General features: G+C 35.8%; 1 protein-coding gene across 2 annotated transcripts in view; it reads right to left on the reverse strand.

Annotated features, from left to right (window-relative positions):
* Positions 1–23,282, reverse strand: part of LOC132795445 (protein bunched, class 2/F/G isoform) — a 133,379-nt gene that overhangs the window by 72,582 nt on the left and 37,515 nt on the right. Inside the window, exon 3 of one of the 2 annotated variants that reach the window (XM_060806152.1) lies at positions 17,167–18,000. The exons of the other annotated variant lie outside the window; for it this stretch is intronic. Within the exon in view, the coding sequence (XP_060662135.1) occupies positions 17,167–18,000 (834 nt within the window). The remainder of the gene's footprint in view (positions 1–17,166; positions 18,001–23,282) is intronic. 2 annotated transcript variants of the gene reach the window in all.

Below are 23,282 nucleotides of genomic sequence, written 5' to 3' on the forward strand. Positions count from 1 at the left end.
TTCCAAGAAGCCCTCTAAAAAGAGATAAGTGTAAACAGAGAGCAGCAAATTATTGCATGGCTTTATACGAAATATTCCTTGGAATATGATATAAATATCTTTAAGAATCTCTTAGTAAAACGACAAATTAAATGTCTATGCAAAATAAATCAAATCAAATTGTCTCTAAGCAACACTTTCTTCTTTCCCCTATAGCCATTATAACTATTTTAAAATTCAGTTCTTAAATCTGTACTTACTAATATAAAGTTAATAAAAGAGGTGACAACTTGTCTGGTAAATGATTCACAACATACCTGCAATGAAAGAAAATAGAAACGAAATCAGATATTGCAAATCTTTAATTAACACAATCAATTTATTATTATTGTTAAAAATCCCCATTGAAACCCATATTGCTATCTTATTTTATTATTATTATTATTATTTGGTGGCTCATTCATATTTTTAGCACAATTAACCAATTTCAAGTAGCTCAATCAAATCAGATTTGAACGAACATCGAAATGCAACACAAATAAAGTACATAATATATACTTTATAAGTATATAGAGCCAATAAGCAGTTCATATATTTCCAAATTTTGTAGCTAAAGAGCTGTGATAAGATTAAACCGACACGGCGCGCAGACTGTTTTGTGCCTTTTATTAATGGGTACCATATTGAAAACTACTTATAAACACACACACAAATAAACATATATATAACGATCATATACATATAATGAAAACAACTCGAAGACAAACTGGTTGTCTGGTCGTCTGGTTGGTCGTAATTTTCCATATGGCATTGGCTGCACTTCAGAGCGCAGAGCAGACCAGTTCTGTGAAAGGTCGCCACAGAATTTGAGCATAATATGCGAGCGGAAAAGTTTCTGTGAAAGATAAGATACAACTTTTGATTGGTCTACTTTGAGTAGGCCACAAACTGGGTGAATGGTTGAACATACTTGACGAGGGATTGGAATATTTAGTGGATATGAGGCATAGGTCATAATTGTAAGTAGTCTATAGACAAATCATAAATACATTGTATACCTCTTAAAGAAGATTTCAGAAAAATATCGATAAATTCATATATTTCATATATATTTGTATCAAGTTTTTACAAATATTGAGTGTCATCTAAGGAATCCCAGAGAAAAGTGATATAATTATAAATACTTTTTTGTAAGTTATCGCAAATAAGTCTTTTGAATAACAGCGGTGAAAATATGATAAATAGACAGAGCTATCGATAATACAGATAATATCAGCTGTCTTTAGAAAAATTATAAACATATTTTGCAACGTTTAAGCAAGTTCATCGAAATGCTTCATTTAAAGAATCACAAAGCAAAGTCGTTAAATTTACCATCGATAAGGACTCAGAGTAAGCAAATCTATTAAAAGCTTTTTTTGGCAACGTAATCGAGCTTTTTTCAAGTGCATTGCAACTGCAAAGAGGCCTCGACCGATAGCTCAGCTAGAGCTTAGAGCTTGATAAGCTCAAGCGCAATCAAAATTTGCCAAGCAAAGCCAATTGCATGGGAGTGTGGAACACCTTTCGGGCTGGGGTCAATGGAATAGAACGCAATTGCGACTAGAGCACAACCCACCCTCTTCCTCCCTTTTTCTCCTCCCTCAACCACAAACAAAATTGCTGACTGAAAAGCACGCTTACGACGACGACGACCGGTGAGCTAAGCCACAGAGTGAGAGAGAGAACGAAAAAAGAGCGTAAGTAATGGCGAGAGAGCAAGCAACGATCGGAGCGTAAAAGCTAAAGCAAGACAAAAGCACAAGAGACGTCAGTCAAGGTGTGCGAGAGAGCATAGGAGAGAGAGAACGAACAAAAGAGAGCGTGCTGATTGACGGTTTCAAACACACACACACATACACACACAAGCATAAGCAGCAATAACAAGGCAAACAAACCGGCGACGCAACAGCAACAAAGGCAGTGAAGCATTGAAGCAGTCGACACTCAAGCGGTTTGCCCCGTGTGCTCAGTGTGACAGTGAACGTCGTACGTTGTGTTTTGTGTGTTATGCAGCAACAGCAGCAGCAGCAGAAGCAAACAAAACAAAGCTCAAGAAAAACAGCGCAAATTGTGGCAGCAACAAAGCGAAAATACAATATAGTGCCAAGCACCGTGAAAACAGTGTGACGAACTCTGCAAAAGAAAAAAAAACAAAAAACAAAGAGTAAACTTTGCCTTTTGACGACAGCAACAGTTGTCCCACCTGAGATCTACATCATCGACAGAGTTGCCACCCTGCCAACAACAACAATAGTAACAACAACACAGCAGCCAAAATGTTTGAGGTTGCCTGCCTGATGTTCATTTGCCCTTGGGTCATACTCGTCTTGCTCATGTTCATCGCCATGACCGTCCTATAGGCGTGGGAGAGAGCGAGATGGACTGAGGCAAATTTAGGGCACACTAGTCAACAACACGATGAAGAAGAAGAAGGAGAAGCAGTAGCAACCGCAGAATGTAAGAGTTGCAACACTTTTGGCAGTGTGCCCGTTTTACTTTGATTATGTATTCCTATTCAACAATGTGCTTTGAATTCAACAACAACAAGCTAAAGACAAATCAGCAAACGAGAAAACATTTTTACAAATTGTTGTTCTCGTTTTATTTTAAACTGTTTTTTTTTCGTGTTTTGTTGTTTTGCATTGTTTTTGCTATAGATTTGTAAGTTGACATGTGATTTAAATATTAATTATATATATGTATATCGATTAATTTAAGCTTTACATTTTACGCATGTGCGAAATAAACAAATATTGACAAACAAAAACCCAGCAAACACTCATCAAGTATTTACAACGCTGCTCAGTCAGCGAAATTTGCATCAATGTCACGTTCAACAGGTGAGAGCTGCTGCTGATGTTATAACAAAGGTTAACTGAGGGATGGTTATGCATTCCGATATATAGTATCGATAACTTTATAAACAATGGGAGAGGCTTATTAAATCAGCCAAGTTATCAGTTGTGATTCATATAACAATATTGACAACGCATTATAAACAAAGTGTTTGAAATAGAATTTATACTAAATATCAAAATGAATTGGTTGAAGCAAAGGTTATCATTTGAGTACTATCGATAACTCTTAAAATAAAGTGAAATCTATGATTACATTCATTGGTGAACTAAATGCTTCATATGACAATCTTGATAATGTTATAAGAAAAGTATTTAATATTGATTTTGTACTTTAAAGCACTGATTATTCAAAATTAATTTCTTACTCATTTCTATGAGTACTATCGATAAGTCACAAAATAAAATCTATTATAGAATCAATTGTTTAAGTAAATCCCTCATATAATAATCTTGACATTAGGTAAAAAGAAAAGTGTTTAATATTGATTTTGTACTTTAAATCACTGATTATTCAAAATTAATTTGTTACTCATTTCTGTGAGTACTATCGATAACTCTTAAAATAAAACGAAATCTATTATAGAATCAATTGCTGAAGTAAATCTTTCATAAGATAGCCTTAACATCATATTTTAAAGATAGAATTTATACAAATTCTCAAAACAATAACAAAGCAAAGGATAGAGGAGACATTGATAACGCAGATTACGAAAAAGCAATAAATCGAGTACAAAGTCTAGGCAATCGATCAAGTTTTTTTTGGTGAGGTTATGACAAACCTTATCTACAACTTCCATTATCTCTACGCGCGATAAAGCATAATTATCACTTCAAAATGCTGCTAACAACGAATCCATTCAAAGTGCTCTTCACGTTTGTTTCCCATGAAACCCAGAACGAAAAGAATAAATATAGTATTTATTCATTTCCACGCAACGCCCACCGTATTTATTTAGGATACAAGTATTATTGCAAAAAAATATATGATGAAGATGCTCAACATGGAAATTTATATTTATAAACACGCCCGATTTTGGATTGAGGGTGTGTGTTGAGTGTGATTTTTTTCTGGGCCTACGCAGTTCAACACACACACCGAACAAATATTAATCAAAATGTGACAAGAATTAAATGCTGCATTGTGTGTCACACTTATTTATAACACACTTTTAATTTTTCTGGGCGACAATTGAGAGATTGTGTTTAAAGACAACAACATGGAACAAGTTGTAATTACTCCGTACTTCAATTTTCAGCAGCTGACGAAAGTGAAAGTTTTTGACAAAAAAAAAGCAAAAATTATTACAAAAATATACGATTATATTCGTACTCATAGTTGTTGCTTTATTTTTTTTTGGGGCCTGTCCCGAGGCGAGGCGAGGTTCGAGCCGCATCGTGTCAATGACAAAGTTAAACGAAATTGAATTAAATTATGTAAAACCGCACGATGAAAACGAGTTATTTTAATTAACACATGGCCAAAAGCGTTTAAAACTCTGCGCTCTGCTCTGGTCTGGTGTGTGTCTCAGTCAGTCAATAAATTAATTAAACACGTTAAATCAAACACACAAATTAAAATTAACTCGCTTTTTGTTTATATTTGGGAGACTCGCTTCGCTTGTAAATCAAGCACAGGCATTCAATTTATCAATATTGAAGACAAACAAAGCCCAAATTGTTGATCTTTTTTCAGTTGGCAATTTACCCCCAACAGAAATTGCAACGCACCTCGCGATGCTCTTTTGTTTTTCCTTCTTTTTTTTTTGCCAGGTGTCAATGACAGCAATTTGCATATGGCACACAGTTCAGGACAGCTGCGAAGCATCCGCAATCGAATATTGTTTACAAAAGTCGATGGTGCGAAAAATATATTAACGAGTTATTATTTCCCTTGATTTATTCGCAAGACTATAAAACAGTTGCTTCAAAGTTTGTAAGGGAGGTTGTAAAAGTTCTCAGGATATTCAAATTCCTTTGAAATTTTGTGGTAAATAAAATGTGTTTTTAGGTCCTTAGCCTCAAAATAAAGTAGCAAACAGATAAAAAAAAAGTTTAAAAGTTATAAAAGAAATAGTTTTTGTTTGTATAGGAAAAACGTTTACTTACTAGGAGTCTCAGTTTCTTTGTCTGATATTTTGTCTGGTATTTTATTCACTTAATGGTATATTTTACTATATTAGTACACCTAATATAGCCTTTGGTATATTGAACGAAGTATTATATTAATAATATACCAAATATAGTTTATGATATATTTAAGTATTTTTTGCGGTATACTCAGTTGATACTTTTAAAATAGTATACAGTTTTATATCACATATAACCTTCGTTATATTTTTAGTATACTTGTGGTATACTTATTTTATACATTACCGCACTGTTTATGTATTTTTTTTATAATTTTTCGTATATGCATTTTTCATAAGTTATTCTCTGATTTAATCACGAAACTATAAACCAGTTACTTAAAAGTTAAAGAGAGGTTCCTAATGTTAATAAGACATTAAAATTCCTCTCAAATTTAGTAGTAAATAAAACATGTTTGAAAGTCCTAAGCCTCAAATTTTTTCATATTTTCTCTGATTTAATCACGAAACTATAAATCGGTTGCTTAAACGTTAAAGAGAGGTTTCAAATTCCTCTTAAATTTAGTAGTAAGTAAAGTATGCTTTTGAAGTCCTAAGCCGCAATCTTTTTCATATATTTTTAAAGTATTCTCTGATTTAATCAGGAAACTATAAAGCAGTTCTTTAAAAGCTAAAGACATGCTTTTGAAGCTAAGTAAAAATACATATATCAAATAGCAAATTGTTTTAATTTTTTTTTTAGGTCATTAGCCTCAATCTGAGTAATTTGTATTTAATACGTTTGACTCTATTTACTTGCCCAGCGCTGTCCGCTTTGTTTTTGCAGCAAATGGACAAATATTATGAAGAGTTTTTCTGTTTACATTCCGGCTGTCCAAATGTTTGCCCAAGCAATGAGTCAGTCGGAGAGGAGAGTCTACACAAGATTATTGTTGATGTACTTCTTTTGTTGTGATTTGAGTCATCTCATTGCTCGTTGGGGTTATTGAAACTGGGTTAATTCAATAGCGCAACTTTTGATTTTGCGTTTACAAATAAAGACCTACAAAACTACTCAAAATGCACATTACATTAAAACGCTGTTTGCTGACACGCAACAACAAGAACAACAATGCACTTGTTGTAAATGCATTCCTGGAAAATTTTACATTTTCCCCGCATCGCGTGTCAGTTGAAAATTCCCACAACAAAATGGCCAAAGGTAATCCTGAGGCAGAAGAAGTGCAATCACCTCTATATACACTTTTTGTGGGTTAGCAGGACCTGTCGACCAACTACAACAACAACAACAATTCGTTGTTATAAATTCGGAATGTTTACATTTTTCATGCCGTCTTTTCTATTCTTACGTTTTTTCGCCCAGCTACAATTGTCGTAAATGGGCACTATGAACTCATGGTTCCGGTCGAACCAAAACCAAAACAACAACAACAATAACAAGTCAACAGAGTGTCCAAATGCAAATGTGAATACACTCAAACTCACACTCACACTCACATTCGAATGCACGCAGTGGAGAAGCCACAGAGGCGGCCCACTAACTGCAGTTCATTGCTCCAGTTTGTGCCGAATAAAAAACTAAATAACAGAATTCGAGCAGTCATAACAAAGCCTAAACAATTTGCATAGACACGACTTGAAAATACCCGAACTTGTCTATAGCAAACATATAACTTAAATAAATTGAAAATGACTTTGAATATTCTTCGAGGGAAAAAGAATTTTAGGTATACAAAAAAGTGTTGCATACTTTAAGGTGCTGCCTGAATTTTGTTCTTATTCTGAATGAAATTCATTCAAATAAATATTCTTTAAGTCAGTCATGAAGTACATCAAATGCAACCCCTTCTTGCCACATGTGGCACCGTCTGTTGGCCTGTCATGTCGGCTTTATTTCCTGCTGGAATCATTTATGAATTCGCACATAATTAAATTCAACTGCAGCCGCAGCCGCAGCACAAACTGTGGAAAGCAATCCCATCAAATCAAATTGCAACTAATAATTTTTAGTGTTTCTTTCGCGGTTTTATGTGAACCGCTGCTTTGAAGTTTGCCTGCCCCATTTGACGGCTGCCACAGAGTTGTAGTTGCAGTTGCAGTTGCAGCTTGTTGTTGCAGTTGCGTCTATTGCCGACAACCTCCGACTTTACGTTTCTCTCTCTGTCTGTCTCTCTCTCTTTATGTGTGTAATTATGCCGAAAAATGGGCGGAACACATTTCCCCCTGTTGCAACTTTTATTGGGGCATGTTAGACAACTTGCCACGCTTGTCTGTGCTAATTGCCACAGAGTCAGCGACGGTCAGTTTTGTGGAAGTCCATAAAAGGATAATTACTTGGAGTGGCATAAAGGTAAAGTTAACACTGCAGTCAACTTGCTCATAAGGTCAGATTGAGGCTAATTTAGAGTGTTTAATGCAGATAAATTATGAGACTATTAAAGGAATCGCATGGTATATTAAAAGGTTGAACGTGTTTAGCTATAACGTAATAAGTTTTGATTAACTAAGACTACTTTACTATTCAATTTATAGCGTAATTTAATACAGATAAATGAAAGGAATCATTTAGAATATTAAGAAATTTCCTGATCATTATTTAATACAGATAAATGCTGAGACAAGGAGATAAGGAATATGATTGATGGAATATTAAAAGGTTGTCTGCTTAACAAACTGATTGACTGTTAAGTTTAATGTACACATATCTTAATATATTTGACTACTTTACTGTTTAATTTATAGCAATATTTAATACAGGTAAATTATAAATATTAAGAGAATCATATAGAACATTGAAAGGTTGTTTAGTCTAATTTACTGTTCAATTTATATAAATTTTGAATAGAGAGAAATGTTGAAAATATTAAAGAGATCATTTCAAATTATTAAACAGTTGTTTATCAATTTCATTTATTTTTTGTAGTAATTTACATTGAGACTAGACTATTTTTTAAACAACTTTCTTGTTAGCCTAACAAAATTGTGTATTAGATAATATATGTTTAATAATTTCATTTATATTTTTAATTATTTTCTATTAGTTTGCTTGTTTGCTGTGCTATCTAATAATTTATTATAATAATAACACTATATATTTAAGACAAAGGATCTCATAGCAAGAAAACTCGTTGCTTGAATGACAAAATACTTGCGCTTTATTGTAATTTAACATGAACATTCCTTAAACATTTTAATTCAAAATTAGACTATATTAGCATTGAATTTCAAAAACTTTTAACTATTATTTGCTAGACAATAAACTACTCTACTTACTGAACATTTCTTTCAATTTTTAATCTACAAACTTTTAAAATATATCCTCCAAACTAAAAGAGCATTCACTCTTCTGCAAAGTCTCGCGTCTTCGCCACTTCATTGAATTGGTTTTGCACAATAATTGTTATAAATTACGCTGAATTTTCTCATTTTCCCCCCTCCCTCTTCAGTTGTTCAGTTGTTTTTCTTCAGATATTTCACAACTAGCATGACTTGCCACGCCTCTCTTTCACTCTCTGCATCGGCAGCAAAAAGGAAGGCGGCGTTATGCATTATGCAAAGCGTGCAAAGCAAACTAGAAATTTCGCTCAGCGATTTTCTTTTGGTTTGCTGCAGTTTTTAATGTTTTTTTTTTTGTTTTGCCTTGTCGCCAAGCTGTCTGCCGTCATTTGTCATATTAGCCATGTCGCTGGGGGTCGCTCAATATGCTAGTCTATAGTTTAGACTGGTCATATTCAAACACACATAGACTTTTGTGCTAACATGAAGTGAAACACGAAACCATAATGAACTTAAGCGCTCTAAAAAAAACAACAACAACGTTGTTCGTTGTTCTTGTATTTTCTGTTGTCGTCGTCGTTGTTCTTCAGATGATTTGGTTTGTTTGTGGAAACTAATGAAGCGCACCATGTGCCAACACAGCTTTGGTTTATTTTTAATGCCTCAGCCGCAACCACCAACCAACCGAGAGCAACCAGCAACCAGCAACACCCTCGCGGTTAAAGAGGGTTGGAGGCGCGGCGTTGCCGCCAGCTCATTAGCTTGGCCAAATAAACGCAGCGAAAATGTCTAAAATTACTTTTGCAAGCCAAGTGAATGTGGCTGGTTGTGTGTAAACAACATTCGCCACGTGGCTGCTTGGAAAAGTAATTAAATGTTAGCTTTTGCCAAAGTACGAGCAAAGGGTCAACAGCTAAAAGAGTTGGCCCCGGAAAAAACAAATGTCGCACAGCGAAAGTTTCATTTATATTCAGTTAAATTATCAAAAAGGGTTTATTAGCTGGCAAAAAGGCTTTTGTTTAAATACTAATTATAAATTGCCACTGAAGTTGCCGACAAATGTAGAAAGCAAATACAAGAAGAGCAAATTACGCTCTCGAGAGAGCAAAAGATAAAAAGCTTTCGGTGAAAGCTCTTTTACTTATTTAACATGCAGTTTAACGGACAGTTCAGTATAAAAATTACGCTCTCGAGAGAGCAAAAGATAAAGATTGAAAGCTTTTTGAGAAAGCTCTTTTACTTATTTAGCATGCAGTTTAACTGACAGTTAAGCATGAAAATTACGCTCTCAAGAGAACAAGTAACAAGTTAGAAATGAGAGTTGAAAATTTATTAAATTTATTTCGTATCTCAAGGGAATACTTTAAAATATATTACGATTCAAACCACCTTCAACTTCAGCTGCCTTCCTTAACATTTACTTTATTTTCCAGTCAGTTAAAACAAATACAAGAAACGCAAATTACGCTCTCGAGAGAGCAAAAGATAAAGATTGAAATCTTTTTGAGAAAGCTCTTTTACTTATTTAGCATGCAGTTTTTACTGACAGTTAAGCATGAAAATTACGCTCTCGAGAGAACAAGTAACAAGTTAGAAATGAGAGTTGGAAATTTATTAAATTAATTTCATATCTCAAGGGAATACTTTAAAATATATTACGATTCAAACCACCTTCAACTTCAGCTGCCTTCCTTAACACTTAGTTTATTTTCCAGTTAGTTAACTTTGCATTGCTATCGAGTATTTTAAACTAGCCAATTAAATGCCCAGTGGCGACCTTTAGACCTACAATTAATTCCATTAATTTTACAGCTGCCATTAGAAACTGCATTTCGCATTCGCATTTTTCAACTCAATGTCACAATGACAAAGTTCAGCGAATATAATTGTAAAATGGAATCACATCGTGGAGGGGGAGGAGCTTGTGTTAATTGCATTTAGAAAAATATTATGGCTTTTATGTCTGATGCAATAAATTGTCGTATAAATATGAATAATAATAAATGTTACGACAATTACGAAATGTTGTTGCGCCTCAATTTGGAGGCGAGGATATGCCATAAAAGCGCAACCGGACACGCCCATAAATGACAAACTGCAACGAGGGAGGCTCTGGAAGTTATAACTACTTTAATTGAATTTCAAATTTAATTGAGTGCAACGTTTAAGAAAGTGCAACAAAGAGGAATTACGTAAGTTCAGCAGAGAGAGCAGCTTTGCTTTCAAACTCGCTCAGTAGAGAGAGCTTTGTTTGAAACTCGCTCACCAGAGAGAGCTTTTATTAAAGAGAGCGAGCTTTTAGCTGCAACTTTTGAGCCAACACTCGCTGCAATGCAATAAAATGATTTCACAGTAAGTCAAAAATTGGACACACGTGTCGTTAGTTAGTGAAAATTGATACCCTTCCCTTCTATCACCCCCTCCCCTTCCTGTCAATTGTAGGTCCACTTATTGGCAGCTTAAGTGGCGGCCATTTGAACGTAATTTGCGGTGCATTGTAAATGCAAAAAGTACCAAACACATATGTATCTGTATTTGTATCTGTAAATCGCGTTAGTGTGCAAAATTAACAATTCCCCAACGTTCCAGACACAACGGCGTCGTTGTCGCAGTCTCAGTCTAAGTTGTTGTTATTGCCAGCGTTGTTTTATTGTTATGCTGGTCGACTTTGTCGTCGTTATTGTCTATTCTTCCGCTTAGCGCTAATGTAATCACATCGATTTGTGCCAATGACAGTTAGTTCTTATGTGCTTTCCACTCCCACTACTCTCTTCCTAGTTTCCTTTTACTTTGCTTGTCATTGTTATTACAGTTCATGAACTGTCTCTCTGTCTGTCTGTCCGTCTGTGGGTGTGTTTTAATTTCTATTCAGCTATATTATGGATAGCTAAAAGTGGCAACTCTTAATTATAATCGCGTACAAATATAAAAGTTGATTTGCAAGCTCACATTTGACTGCGTCATGAGAGACTTGTGAAATCTTAGCGTTTGACTTTGATTGATGTTCATATGATTATCATACAGTTTCTGGCTTTACGCGAGGAAATCAAATTCAAATCAAACACATTTTTTTTGACATTTTCAGCTGGCCAAAATGACAAAGCAGCTTCAAATGTTTTGCAATTTTTGTGTGTTGTCAGTTTATATTACATTTTGATAGACAAATTGTATGAAAAGTTTCAAGGCAATTGCAATTGGCTATTAACAAAGTTGGTTAATTAAAGGCCAAAAGTAACTTTTATATGCATAGTTTATGCAAAGTTTCAATTAAATTGTTGCTCGAATTGAGCTTGAATTTGCAAAGCTAATTATAGGTTTTACTACTACAATAATTTTAAATATTCAACTCTCTGTAAATTAACAATTTAAATTCACTAAAAACTCACCAAATCCCAATTGGAATATTTGTAACTTCCCCCGTATAAAAATCGTACATACCTGCAAAGAAATTAAATCATATTGGTGAGAAACATATATAAAATATTTTATGTACATTAAACATATATACAAATTTTGTTGTGCAAGCTACAAATTTATTTCCAAGTCCAACCAATTCACAAGACATTTTAAATTTGTGTAAAGTGCGGAGGGGAATGGGAACAACATAAAAATGTGAATGCCAGAATGTTAAGTGAGTTATCGATAGGCAATTTCATTTGTCACGACAGCATGAAAGTCTCAAGAATGATGACTAGGCTCATGGATGCCAAAGAACAGCTGCGGCAGCCGTATAAAAAAATTTTGTTACCGGGCGCAAGTGGGCGGCCAACAAATTAAAAAATAAAATCCCCCGTCCAAGAGAAAGAGAGCAAAAACAATAAACAAAAATGTCAAAAGGAAAAAAACCACGAAAACCGAAAAATATGAAGGCAAAAAAGTGTAGCAGATTTTTCAAGTTGTTTTGCCGGCCTATAAGAGTTTCGGGTAAACAATGGAAAGCTGCTCTCGGCGGTCCAAAAATAACCTCAAGATAATAAGTAAGCGTGTTGCAAAGACCCCAAAGAGACCACAGCTTCAGCTTCAGACGACGGAGTCGAAATCGCAGACCAAACACCGAAGACTCCAAACGCAAAAAACTCAGACGCAGACGCAGATAAATTGCGTGGCCAAGGTAAACAAATTTTGTGGTTTTGTAGCTGTTTTTTTTTCCTTTTTTGTGGGTTGCTTTTTTTTGAGTACTCTTGCGTTGGGCTTAAAGCCTTTGTTACAGCGTTTGCAGTAATTACCGTGACGAGCTAAATCAATATGAAGGTGCACATTTAACCACAGTTTTATTTATCACTTTGTCAAGCGATTAGTTCCGCATTTCAAAAGCGAGAAAGCAAATGCAAGGATTGCAAATTGCGCTCTCGAGAGAGCAAAAGAGAAAGAGCGAAAGCTGTTATTTATTTAACTGACAGCTAAATAAAGACAAGGTTTAAAAGTTACGCTCTCGAGAGAGTAAGAAACAGAGAGGGAAAGCTCTTAGAGAAATCACTGTTATTTACTAAACAGGCAGCAACATGAAAACCATGTAAAAAGCAAATGCAAGGATTGCAAATTACGCTCTCGAGAGTGCAAGTTAGAATGATCGAAAGCTCTCAGTGAAAGCTCTGTTATATAATTAACATGCAGTTTAACTGACAGTTAACTTCCTTTGATGCTTTAGAGTAATTTGTGCTTCAATCTGCCACAACAAAGTTTGCTGGCTCTGTTTTTGGCCATCTTCTTGTGCTTTTTTGGCAAGAACTTTACGACGTTGGCCAAAACAAGTTCAAGACCCATGGACAACAGAGTTATGGGGGCTCCAAAGGTGCTCAGCACACAAACACATACGCATGGATTACTGGCAAAGCAGAGCAGAGCAGAGAGCGTGTCTTGAGTCTCATGTCTGAGGGAAGATACTCGTAATTGTTGTTTGTTATACTTGAGGTTTTTCTCTGGCTGCCTTTTTACTTTGTTGTCTTGTGTTGTGTTGTGTTGCTCTCATTGAATATTATTTTTGGCATGTTTTAAGGCTTGCGGCTTGTTGTGTTTTGTTTTCTTTTTGTTTTGTTTGTGAGGTTTTGCGTTGGCCAAAAATAAAAGCTGACATCATCGAAGCAGCCAAGCGTCCGCAGCCAAACGCCAAATGTCGACAATGAATCGCAGCTCACTTATATTTATGGTCATGGGGACCCTCTCTCAAGAGGCACCCAAACATTTTCTGAGTATGTGTGCTTATATGCTGCATTGAGACCTTCTCTTCTTCTCTGCTCTGCACCTTTCACTCTCCTTTCGCCTTCTCTCTATGTGTTTCAATAACTCGCTACACAAGTTTCAAGTCAAGAAGCATTCGTTGCGCTGCATAATTAAAACTCTCAAAAAAAAGGAAAAAAACACTTTTTTTGGTCTTTCGAAAAATGCAATTTGGGGTTTTTTAACCTTGAACTTGAGTGACGACTGCATCGAGTGAGTTTTTCACAGAGTCAGTCTTTTATCGTCTTTGCCATACAATTTTTGCTGCATTTCTCAAGTGACTTTGACTTTGACTCTGCCTCGAGGAGTGCATTCGCCTTTCTTCTTTGCCTCGATAAGCCACAAGCGAAGCGATTAACAAAGTTCTTTTGTCTTTTCGGACTGCGACTGTACTCTTATGGTTGATTAATGCATTTCAAGGGCTTGATAAATATGGCGAGAGCAAGCAAACATTTTGTGCATTTAAAGATAATTTTCTGCACGAAAGATTCTTCAAATAAATTACGTAAGCTTAAGGAAAGTTCTCGTGTTTAGTTATGACGTCTGAGAGAATGAGCTTCAGATGGAATACTGATCTCATCTAGATGTCGTAATGATTCATAATAAGCGAACTTGTTACTCATAACCTGAACACGCACTTTATGATGCAGTCAGACTTGATTTGGTTAATCCTGTTTTTAAATGCAAACAATCAACTATACTTTAAGAATACTCATTGAAATCAACCACAACTAAAAACTTAAACTTTGCCCAGCTACAAATTAAATCTTGTATTTCCTTAGTTTGTCTTTTGTCTGCCTAAATTCAATTTATTTGCCCGTTTTTTCACTTTTCCGCCACATAAAACACATTAAAATGCCTTGTGGCATGCAATTGCGTCGCATTTTTTTCATTTGCTGCGCATTCCCCAAACTAAATTGCCAATAAAAATTAGGTGAAAAGGGGAGCTTTGTCAAGTGTTTGAGTTCGAGGTCTCATTATGTGGTCTTTATCAAAAGCGCGTTGTTCCTTTTTTTTTGGGGAAGGTTCTCTAAGCGCGTTCTCTAAGCTCTCTGGCCAACTAGACCTAAGGGACACATTGCCAAACAAATATTGCGCAGTTCCAGCTGTCCATGCGACATGTTGTGGCATGGGGCATGCGACTTGGGCCAGGCGACAAACTGCGTCGCAGTTCATATATATGAAATTGCTTTTTTATTACGAATCATCAGCAGCAGCAGCTACGATATCATCATCACCATCCACACGGAGTTGTGTCGAAAAAAACAAGTAAGAAATGTGCAGTCAAGTGTGCTCGACTGTGAGATACCCGCTACCTTCTACAAATATACCAAAAATCTACTGAAGGGTACTTTTGGTATATTGATATAGTATTCAAAATATACCATGGAGGTCAAAATATATATGAAGTGTGCTCGACTGTAAGATACCTACTACCTTTTACGAAAATACCAAAAATATACCGAAATCTTAATTTCGTATATCGATATAGTATTCGAAATATACCATGGAGGTCAAAATATATATCAAGTGTGCTTGACTGTGAGATACCCGATAACTTCTACAAATATACCAAAAATATACTGAAGGCTACTTTTAGTATATTAATATAGTATTCAAAATATACCATGGAGGTCAAAATATATATCAAGTATGCTCGATTGTAAGATACTCGCTACCTTCTACAAATATACCAAAAATATACTGAAAGCTACATCTGTATATTAATATGGTATTAAAAATATACCATGGATATCAAAATATACCAGATTGTTAGCCAAATTTTTAAAAACCGGATAGTAAGCGTTCATTGTCATACAAAAGTATTTCTTAAATAACTTCAACAATTTTTATCTTTTTTAAGATTTTCAGGAATCTTAAAGACTATAGTTATTATAGTCGGGAGATCTAGGTATTCATACAGATGGAGAGACGGACATGGCTATATCGCCTTAGCTGATTAAGAATATATATACTTTAAGGGGTCGGAGATGTTTTCTTCTGTCTGTTAAATTTAATAGAGACACAAAGTTATAATACCCTTCTACCCTATGTCTAGCGGGTATAAAAAAAGAAATGCGAAACGCGAACGCGCCAAAGAAGCATTACAACAAAATCCCAAGTTAGACATGACATCATTTTGGTCATTCAGCAGGTCGAAACAAATTCATTTATACCAAACTCCAGTCCAACTCTTTTGCGCAAAAGGAAACCTTAAGCCCAAAACCCGCAGCAGCAGCCCAAGTTGTGTTTTTTGCCATTGGACATGACAAGAGTTTAAATGCGCAAATTCTGATTGAATAGTTTCGGGGCAAATCCCAAGAGGGAGGGAAAGAAGCTTCTTCTTCGTTTTTTCTTTTATAATTAAAGGGCTTCCTTTCGTGCAAATAAATTGCGTTTTGCGTTTGCAAAGGATTCGCTGCGCAAGTTTCGAGCGTGAATCACATGACGAATGGCACACCATCAGTTTCGGATAAGACCGGAAATTTGTAGTTCTTTCAGAGTGCGATGACAGCATAAGAAAGCAATTTTTGCGCAAATCTCTATTGCAATGAAAAATTCCAAAAACTGAGTGCAGCAAAAGTTCAGCAAACTTGCACTTGCAAAAGGGGAAGATGAAATATTTCATTTTTCGAGCAATTAATATCCATTATTATAAAGATAAACAAAGAGATGCTGTCAATGAAAAAAGAAATTCACTTCGCATTAGACAAACAAAACTATAAATATCTCTAGTTTGCTTTAAATGTCAAGCATTTGTTCATATTTGAAATACCCACACCTCTAACATTCACCTTTTGATATATTAACATGAAATGACAATAAAAAATATCTTGAGATGAGAAAAGTTTTATAATCTGTTGGAATTTATGCGATGCTTGATATAATCTTTTTCTTATGAAGATGTATTTAATTTGAAATTAATGATGAATGCATTTCAATATATTAAACTGGATTAAATGCTTGCTTTGCAGAGTGTATCAAATAGTTTTTTTTAATCTGCAAAATTAATTCAAGTTTCAGTTGAACTTTAAACCATTCTTTAAATGAAACGTAAACCAAAGTGAATTAAATAGTTTCAAAATGAATTCAAGTTTAAGTTGAACTTTAATCCATTCTTTATATAAATGAAACTTCAACCAAAATTGATGAAATGGTTTCTTGTTCTTAATAAATAGTTATATTTTGTAAATCTGCAAAATGAAGCTTCAAGTTTTAGTTGAACTTTAAACCATTTTATATGTAAATGCAACTTCAACCATGTTTAATAAATTCTTATATTTTTGAATTTTAAACCATTCTATGTAAAAATGCAACTAGAATCAACACCAATTAAATGCCACATGCCACACCAATAAATGAGATGGAATGAAACATGCCGAATCTGAAGATGAAATCTGAGCTTAATATAGAAAATATATACACATAGATACATTTTGAAGATATATCATAACTAAACGCAACCAATTTGATGTCAAATGTGTGTGTTATTGGTGTTGCGTGTACAACGTGCAACGTCAACAAGTGGCTTGCAACATTTAAGTAAAGAAAACATAGAGAGAGAGACAGAGACAAAGAGAGTTCAAACGATGCGAGGTTAACACACAAATCACATAGAAGTAAGAAGTAAGAAGAAGTTGAAGTTGGAATTAGATGCGGAAACCGTTAAACCAAACTGGAAATCGGGAGACTCAACCACCACCGACCTGTTGACGGCCATCACAGTGGCGCCATCCAGCGGCGATCTAGTGCGTCTCTGGTTGCTGCTGTTGTTGTGTGCCACATCCTGAGGCACTTGCAGGCGATGAATGCTCTGTCCATACTCGGGATCGTAGCTGAACGAGATGCGTCCGCCATTCTCCGGAGAGCACAAAGTGTCCGGCGTGCTGCCATAGAACGGTGAATAGGCGTGCACAAATCCCGCCGTGGGACTTGCACTGAATGCCATGTAACCAACGGCAGCTGCCGCAGCTGCAGCCGCCGCAGCAGCAGCAGCTGTTGCCGCTGGAGCTGCAGAGCCAGTGCTGAGTGAACGTTGCTGCAGCTGTTGCTGTGGCAGTTGCTGCTGCTGTGGCAAGTGGTGATGATGATGATGGTGATGATGTTGCATCGGATGAGGATGCAGGTGATGAAAGTGATGATGATGCTGCGGACTGTTGCCAGCGCTGCTGCTGCTGCTCGGTATGGGAATGGCTCGACTGCTGCTCCCGCTGCCCGTCAATCGATTGTAGAGCGTTGGGGAGAACTGATCGATGGCCTCCTCGGGATCTTCCTCGCCAGCGGAGAGTGACGGAGCTGCAGCAGCGTACAGATTGCCAGCGCTGCTGCTGCTGGCTGCAGCTGCAGGCCAAAGGGATTCATCCACGCAGAAGGAACTGCGACCCGAGTGACTCTTATCGTAGTAATAGAGATGAGGTTGCAGGCGTCGACCGTCGGGGGCAAGCAGAGGCATGTGGGAGGCGATGTGCGGATTGCTAAAGGCGCGTTTGCGGTTGCTGCTGCTGTTGCTCTGGTTGCTGTTGAACGTGGCACGGACGAAGCTGTTTTTGTGTGTTTGTTTGTATTTTATGGTGGTTGGGCAATACGTTTACAGTTACAGTGTTGTAAAGCGCGCAAAAGATGTCGCAAAATCAAAAATATATATATAGAGAGAGAGAGAAAGAAGAGAGAAAGGGGGAAAAAGCAGAAGATATTTGTTGTATATTTCTCAGAGTCCAAATTCGCAATTCGAAATCAAATCATAATTAATTTCAGTTTTCGTTTTCAGTGTCAATTTTGCCAATTTTTGTTGGGATTGGGAGCAGGAGAGGAGGGGGAGTTTTGTGAGGGGGAGAAAGGTAAGGTTGGTGGCGAGTTGTGATTGATGCTTCTGCAACACACGACCAGCAACGTCAGCGAGTTGTTTGTGGGCGTGGCTGTGATCTGATCTGAAGTGTGTGGAACGCGTCTCGGGCAGGCAAATGAAATGAAATCAAACAAATAACAAAACCGAACTCTGCAGCAAAAAGTGAACTGACTTAATTATCGATATCTCATGCATATCGATAATATTTTGAGAACATTTCTAGCAAGTATCGATTATTGAGCGTTTATAACATCTCCATAAGTTTTTGCAATCATCAAAAGTACTTTCGATCCTTTTGGATATGTATTAATTATCGATATTTCATTCATATCGATAGTATTAAGAAACATTTCTGGCAACTATCGTTTGATGAGCTTATTTAACATCTCTGTGGATTTGTGCAATCATCAAAAATGCAATGTATCATTTGGGTAGGCATTAATTATCGATAATTCATTCTTTTTCGATAGTATTAAAGAGCATTTAAACAAATCGATATATATATCTATCATCTCCATCAGTTTGTGCTATCAATTCTGTAAGGCTTTAAAAAGACGTTTAGCTAAAACGTATCGAAGTTATCGATTAATTATATATCCATTCATCTTAGCAGTGATCAGAAATACTATCGATTATTCTAGTAAAGCTTCAACAGCCTGATTAGCTAACACTTGTCTTAGTTAACGATTAATTAGCTATGGAGCTATGACTAATACATCATCTTTATCATACCTTACGCCATCGCATTTCATAAATTCAAGAAACTAATCGAAAGTGCAGCGTAAAGCGCGACATCAAAATGCATTATGCAACATTTGTGGCAATGTGCCGATGCGCTCCAGTTCTCGGCATAAATCGTGGCAAACAACAAAATAGAAGAAGCTGCCACTGATAAATGTGGCATGGATGATGACGACAGCAACGTCAACGACAACGATGATGATGTTGATGATGATTGTTGCAAATGGGCAACGCCAACATGAAAATGCAATTTATGCGATCGAAATAAAAAGGCAGCCGAAAACAAAACACGAGGCAAAAGTCAAAAGTGAAATGAAAATTGTCAAATGACTTTGTGGCATGCAACATAAGATAAGCTAGAGCGAGAGAAACATCGAGAGACAAAATGGAAAAGTGCAGCCAATTAATTCAGCAGCAATTTCGCTTCCGCCAGGCGCCTTTTGAAGTCCCACGTTGACGAACCTAATAAAAACATCTTCATTTTCCATCTTGCATCTTCCATATTTTGCCATCAACGGTTTTTTCTAGCCACACACTCTCCAGGGTTTTCCTCTTGTCTTTTTTGTTGTGTCTCTTTTTGTGGCGCACACAATTTGGCCACAAAACTCAAATCTAAACACAACGCGCAAAACGATAAATAAAATGCAACCAGGCTGAAAGATCTTGTGACAGCAACAACAACAACAATAGCAACAACGATGACAACGACAGCAGCCAAAACTTTTCCCCCATTTTCAGTCAGCAGCTGCAACAACAACAACAGCAGCAACAACATCAACAGTGGCAGTTGCAAGCTGGCAAAGCAGCATTGCAGTTAGCAGCACTCAGTCAACGCCGCACACATCCGGGATATAACTGCAACAATTACAACAACCACAACAACAACAACGTCGACGACGACAACAACTTGCAACAGCAGCAGCTACAATAACAACAACCAAACTTTTCATTTGGCGCGCTTTTCTCTTAATTATCCAATATGATTGTGGGGCATATTAGCTAAGACATGATTAAGACAGCTCTGACTGACAGCGATATGTTTATCGATAACTGTTACTACCCACACATCGATAGAAAATGATGATTAAGACAGCTCTGACTGCCGATATAACAGCGATATGGTTATCGATAACTGTTAATATCATGACATGATTAAGACAGCTCTGACTGACAGCGCTAAGTTTATCGATAACTGTTACTATCGGTGCCAACACATCGATAAAAGATGATGATAAAGACAGCTCCGACTGACAGCGATATGATTATCGATAACTGTTACTATCGATGACAACACATCGATAAAATAAGATTATTAAGGCAGCTCTGACTGTCACAATATGAAAGCGATGTCTTTATCGATAATTGTTACTATCGGTGCAAGCACATCGATAAAAAGTTAAGTTGAACTTAGAGTTAAGTTGTATACTATAAAGAAATAATACTTAGGTCAATACTTTAACAAAAATGACTATTGTTACCGATAGTAATAATTATCGATAAACAGATCGCTGTCATATCGGCAGTCAGAGCTCTTTTAATCTAGCTAAAATGCAAAATGGATAGTCTAAATAAACATAACCTAAAATTTGAGTATATGGAAAAAGCGAAGTGTATTTCAGACACTTTACTATACTATTTAAAACTATTTATTGTAGCTTGGATTGGCGTTAAAGTCAAATTTTAGCAATCAATATGCACATTTAATAATAATTATAGAAATGAGAACATAAGATTATAAAAAATTAGAAAGGAGCAAATAACTTTTAATTTTGAAAATAGAAATTTACAAATTTATAAGAAATACTTCTATAAAGAGCTAAAACTGATATCAGAAATATGAATCAGTTAAAAATCTTCTTTAAAAACTTTAATTTTCGATATTTTAAAAAAGAAATTTATAAATTATGTAAAGAGTTAACAATGATTTTAAAAATACAAATCAGTAAACAACTCTTACTTTAAACTTTGGTTTTATAAAATAGGAAAATCATGACTGCTTCTGCATAACATTTCAAATTGTTTGATACCCTGTACAACTACACAATAAAGTCCTCTCTATTTAATTTGCTACAAGAATATTTGAAATTGTGCAAGGATATTATTTTAAGTGCTCAACAAGCTTGGTTAACTTCAGCAACTTCTCCTTGGCTTGAATTTACAACTTTATTTTGTCAGCTGCAGAGTTTATTAAAATTTCAAGGGACTGAAGAGAATCAGAGTGCCAAGTTGGAGCTCTAATTAAAGTAACTAATTTAATATGCATGTGGCATATTTAAGCAAACAACAACCAAAACAACAACAACTAAACAATGCCGACAAACGAAGCCGCTTTTGTTGTGATTATTTCTGTTGCATAATGCACGAAAAACAAAATATGTTAACAATTGTCGTGCAATGCCCAAATGTGTAATTGTTTGTTGCTGTCGTTGTTGTTGTTTATGTTGTTGTTGTTGTGGCATTGTCTTTGCTACTTGTTGACGTTGTTGTTGTTGCAAGTTAAATGCACAAATTACATGCGAGTTTCGCACATGTTTTTCCCCTTCTATCTATCAGCAAAACAATGCAAAATTATGCTCAGCATTTGTTGTTGTTGTTGTTGTTGCTACGGCGACACACTGAACATAAACAACAACAACAAACAAGGAAATAAAAGTGTTGTGAAAAGAAATTAGGTGAATGGAACTGAGGCTGCTTTTGTCGACGAGTTGTGAAAAAAACGTAGAAAATGAAAAGAGAGAAAAATCCGATTGTGAAAAGCAAAATGCAGTCAACATGGGGGCCGCCTCTCCCCTCCCCCCTCCTTCCCCTATCCCTGCTTGGAGCTCTTTAGTTTCATCTGAGATTAACCATGAAAAATGAAATAAAATTCAATACAAAACGCAAGGCGCATTTTATCGCAACATTTTCATCGATGGCTGCTGCTTTTACTCGAAAATTGAGCTACGTTAAATACTCTAACCGAGGGTATTCCAAAAGAGGCAAAAGAAAAGCGACTAGAAAAACATTATCGAGATATATAACATGTTATATAACACTTAATTATTTCGTAATATAATCTTTTAAGTTGACAACACAATTAGCTCAAAATTGAAGTCAAAGATAGAGAGAGAGAGAGAAAGAATGCGAGAAAAAAGAGACACAAAGATAGCAACAACGATTTAACGAACAGAGACAAATTTAATTAATTATGGTGTAACTTGGACAAATGTTTAATGCTTTGGTTAGTTGTTGTATTTACAAGACAAGTTGTGCATGAATTTCGGTTTGAAATGCGAAATGTGAGAAGGATTTTCATTTTTGAAAGAGTTTCAATTGTTTTTGCGGATAGGGGTAGGTAGGTACATTTACTACTCACTCTGATGCTTAATATAATTGTGCTTTAAATAGTCATTGTTCGCTTACCTGTAATGAGAATAAGAAAAAATTGTTTATTAGTTTAAAAGTTTTCATATGCACTGCTTAAGTGTAATTTGAAAAGTAACGTTTGACACATTAACTGCTTTGTACTGCTTTGTACTGCTTTGACAAATCAATGAACTACGTAGCACTGCTTTGCTATAGCAGTGCACTGCTTGCGCACGCGGTTTATGTATAGACTAAATTCCCTAACGCAAACTGTGCCTCTCAAACCGTGGGATATTTCTGGTGGGACATTTCGTGTTGGGAAATTCCCTAGTTCTGGCAATTTCATTTGCTTAGCGGAGACTGAAACACGTTAAAGGTAAATTTTTGCAATGTACTGATTGGGTAATTTGTACAGCAATTCTCAAACTGTTCTATTTGAAGGGAAATGGTACAAAATTAAATGTAACCACAAAGACTGATCTGTCGCTCTAAAACTTCGCAGCCAAGACCAACACCAAAAATACTTATTTTGAGTTTGAAATTTAAGTCATCCCCAACGAATTATACAAATATGAATAGTCTATAAATTATATGTCAGACTATAAAATGCTACTATTATTATATACTATTTTTTTAATATTTCAGGTCTGCAGCGATTTCTTTTTAGTTGGGCAATAAAAACAACAAGGCAAAGCGAAAAAAGTCAAGTCCGCAACGCAATAAAAAATGTGTTTTCTATTTTTTTCCTCTCTTTTCGGCCGTTTTGTTTTGCTTTATTTTTCTCCTTTTTTAGCACAACGAAAAATGGCAACAAATACAAACATGGCGATAATGTTCAATGCGCACAGTTCGATCAATAACAACAACACTCAACACAACACAAAAAAGAGG

The sequence above is a fragment of the Drosophila nasuta genome, chromosome 2L (assembly GCF_023558535.2).
Source record: "Drosophila nasuta strain 15112-1781.00 chromosome 2L, ASM2355853v1, whole genome shotgun sequence".
In the NCBI taxonomy this organism is placed as follows: Eukaryota; Metazoa; Arthropoda; class Insecta; order Diptera; family Drosophilidae; genus Drosophila; species Drosophila nasuta.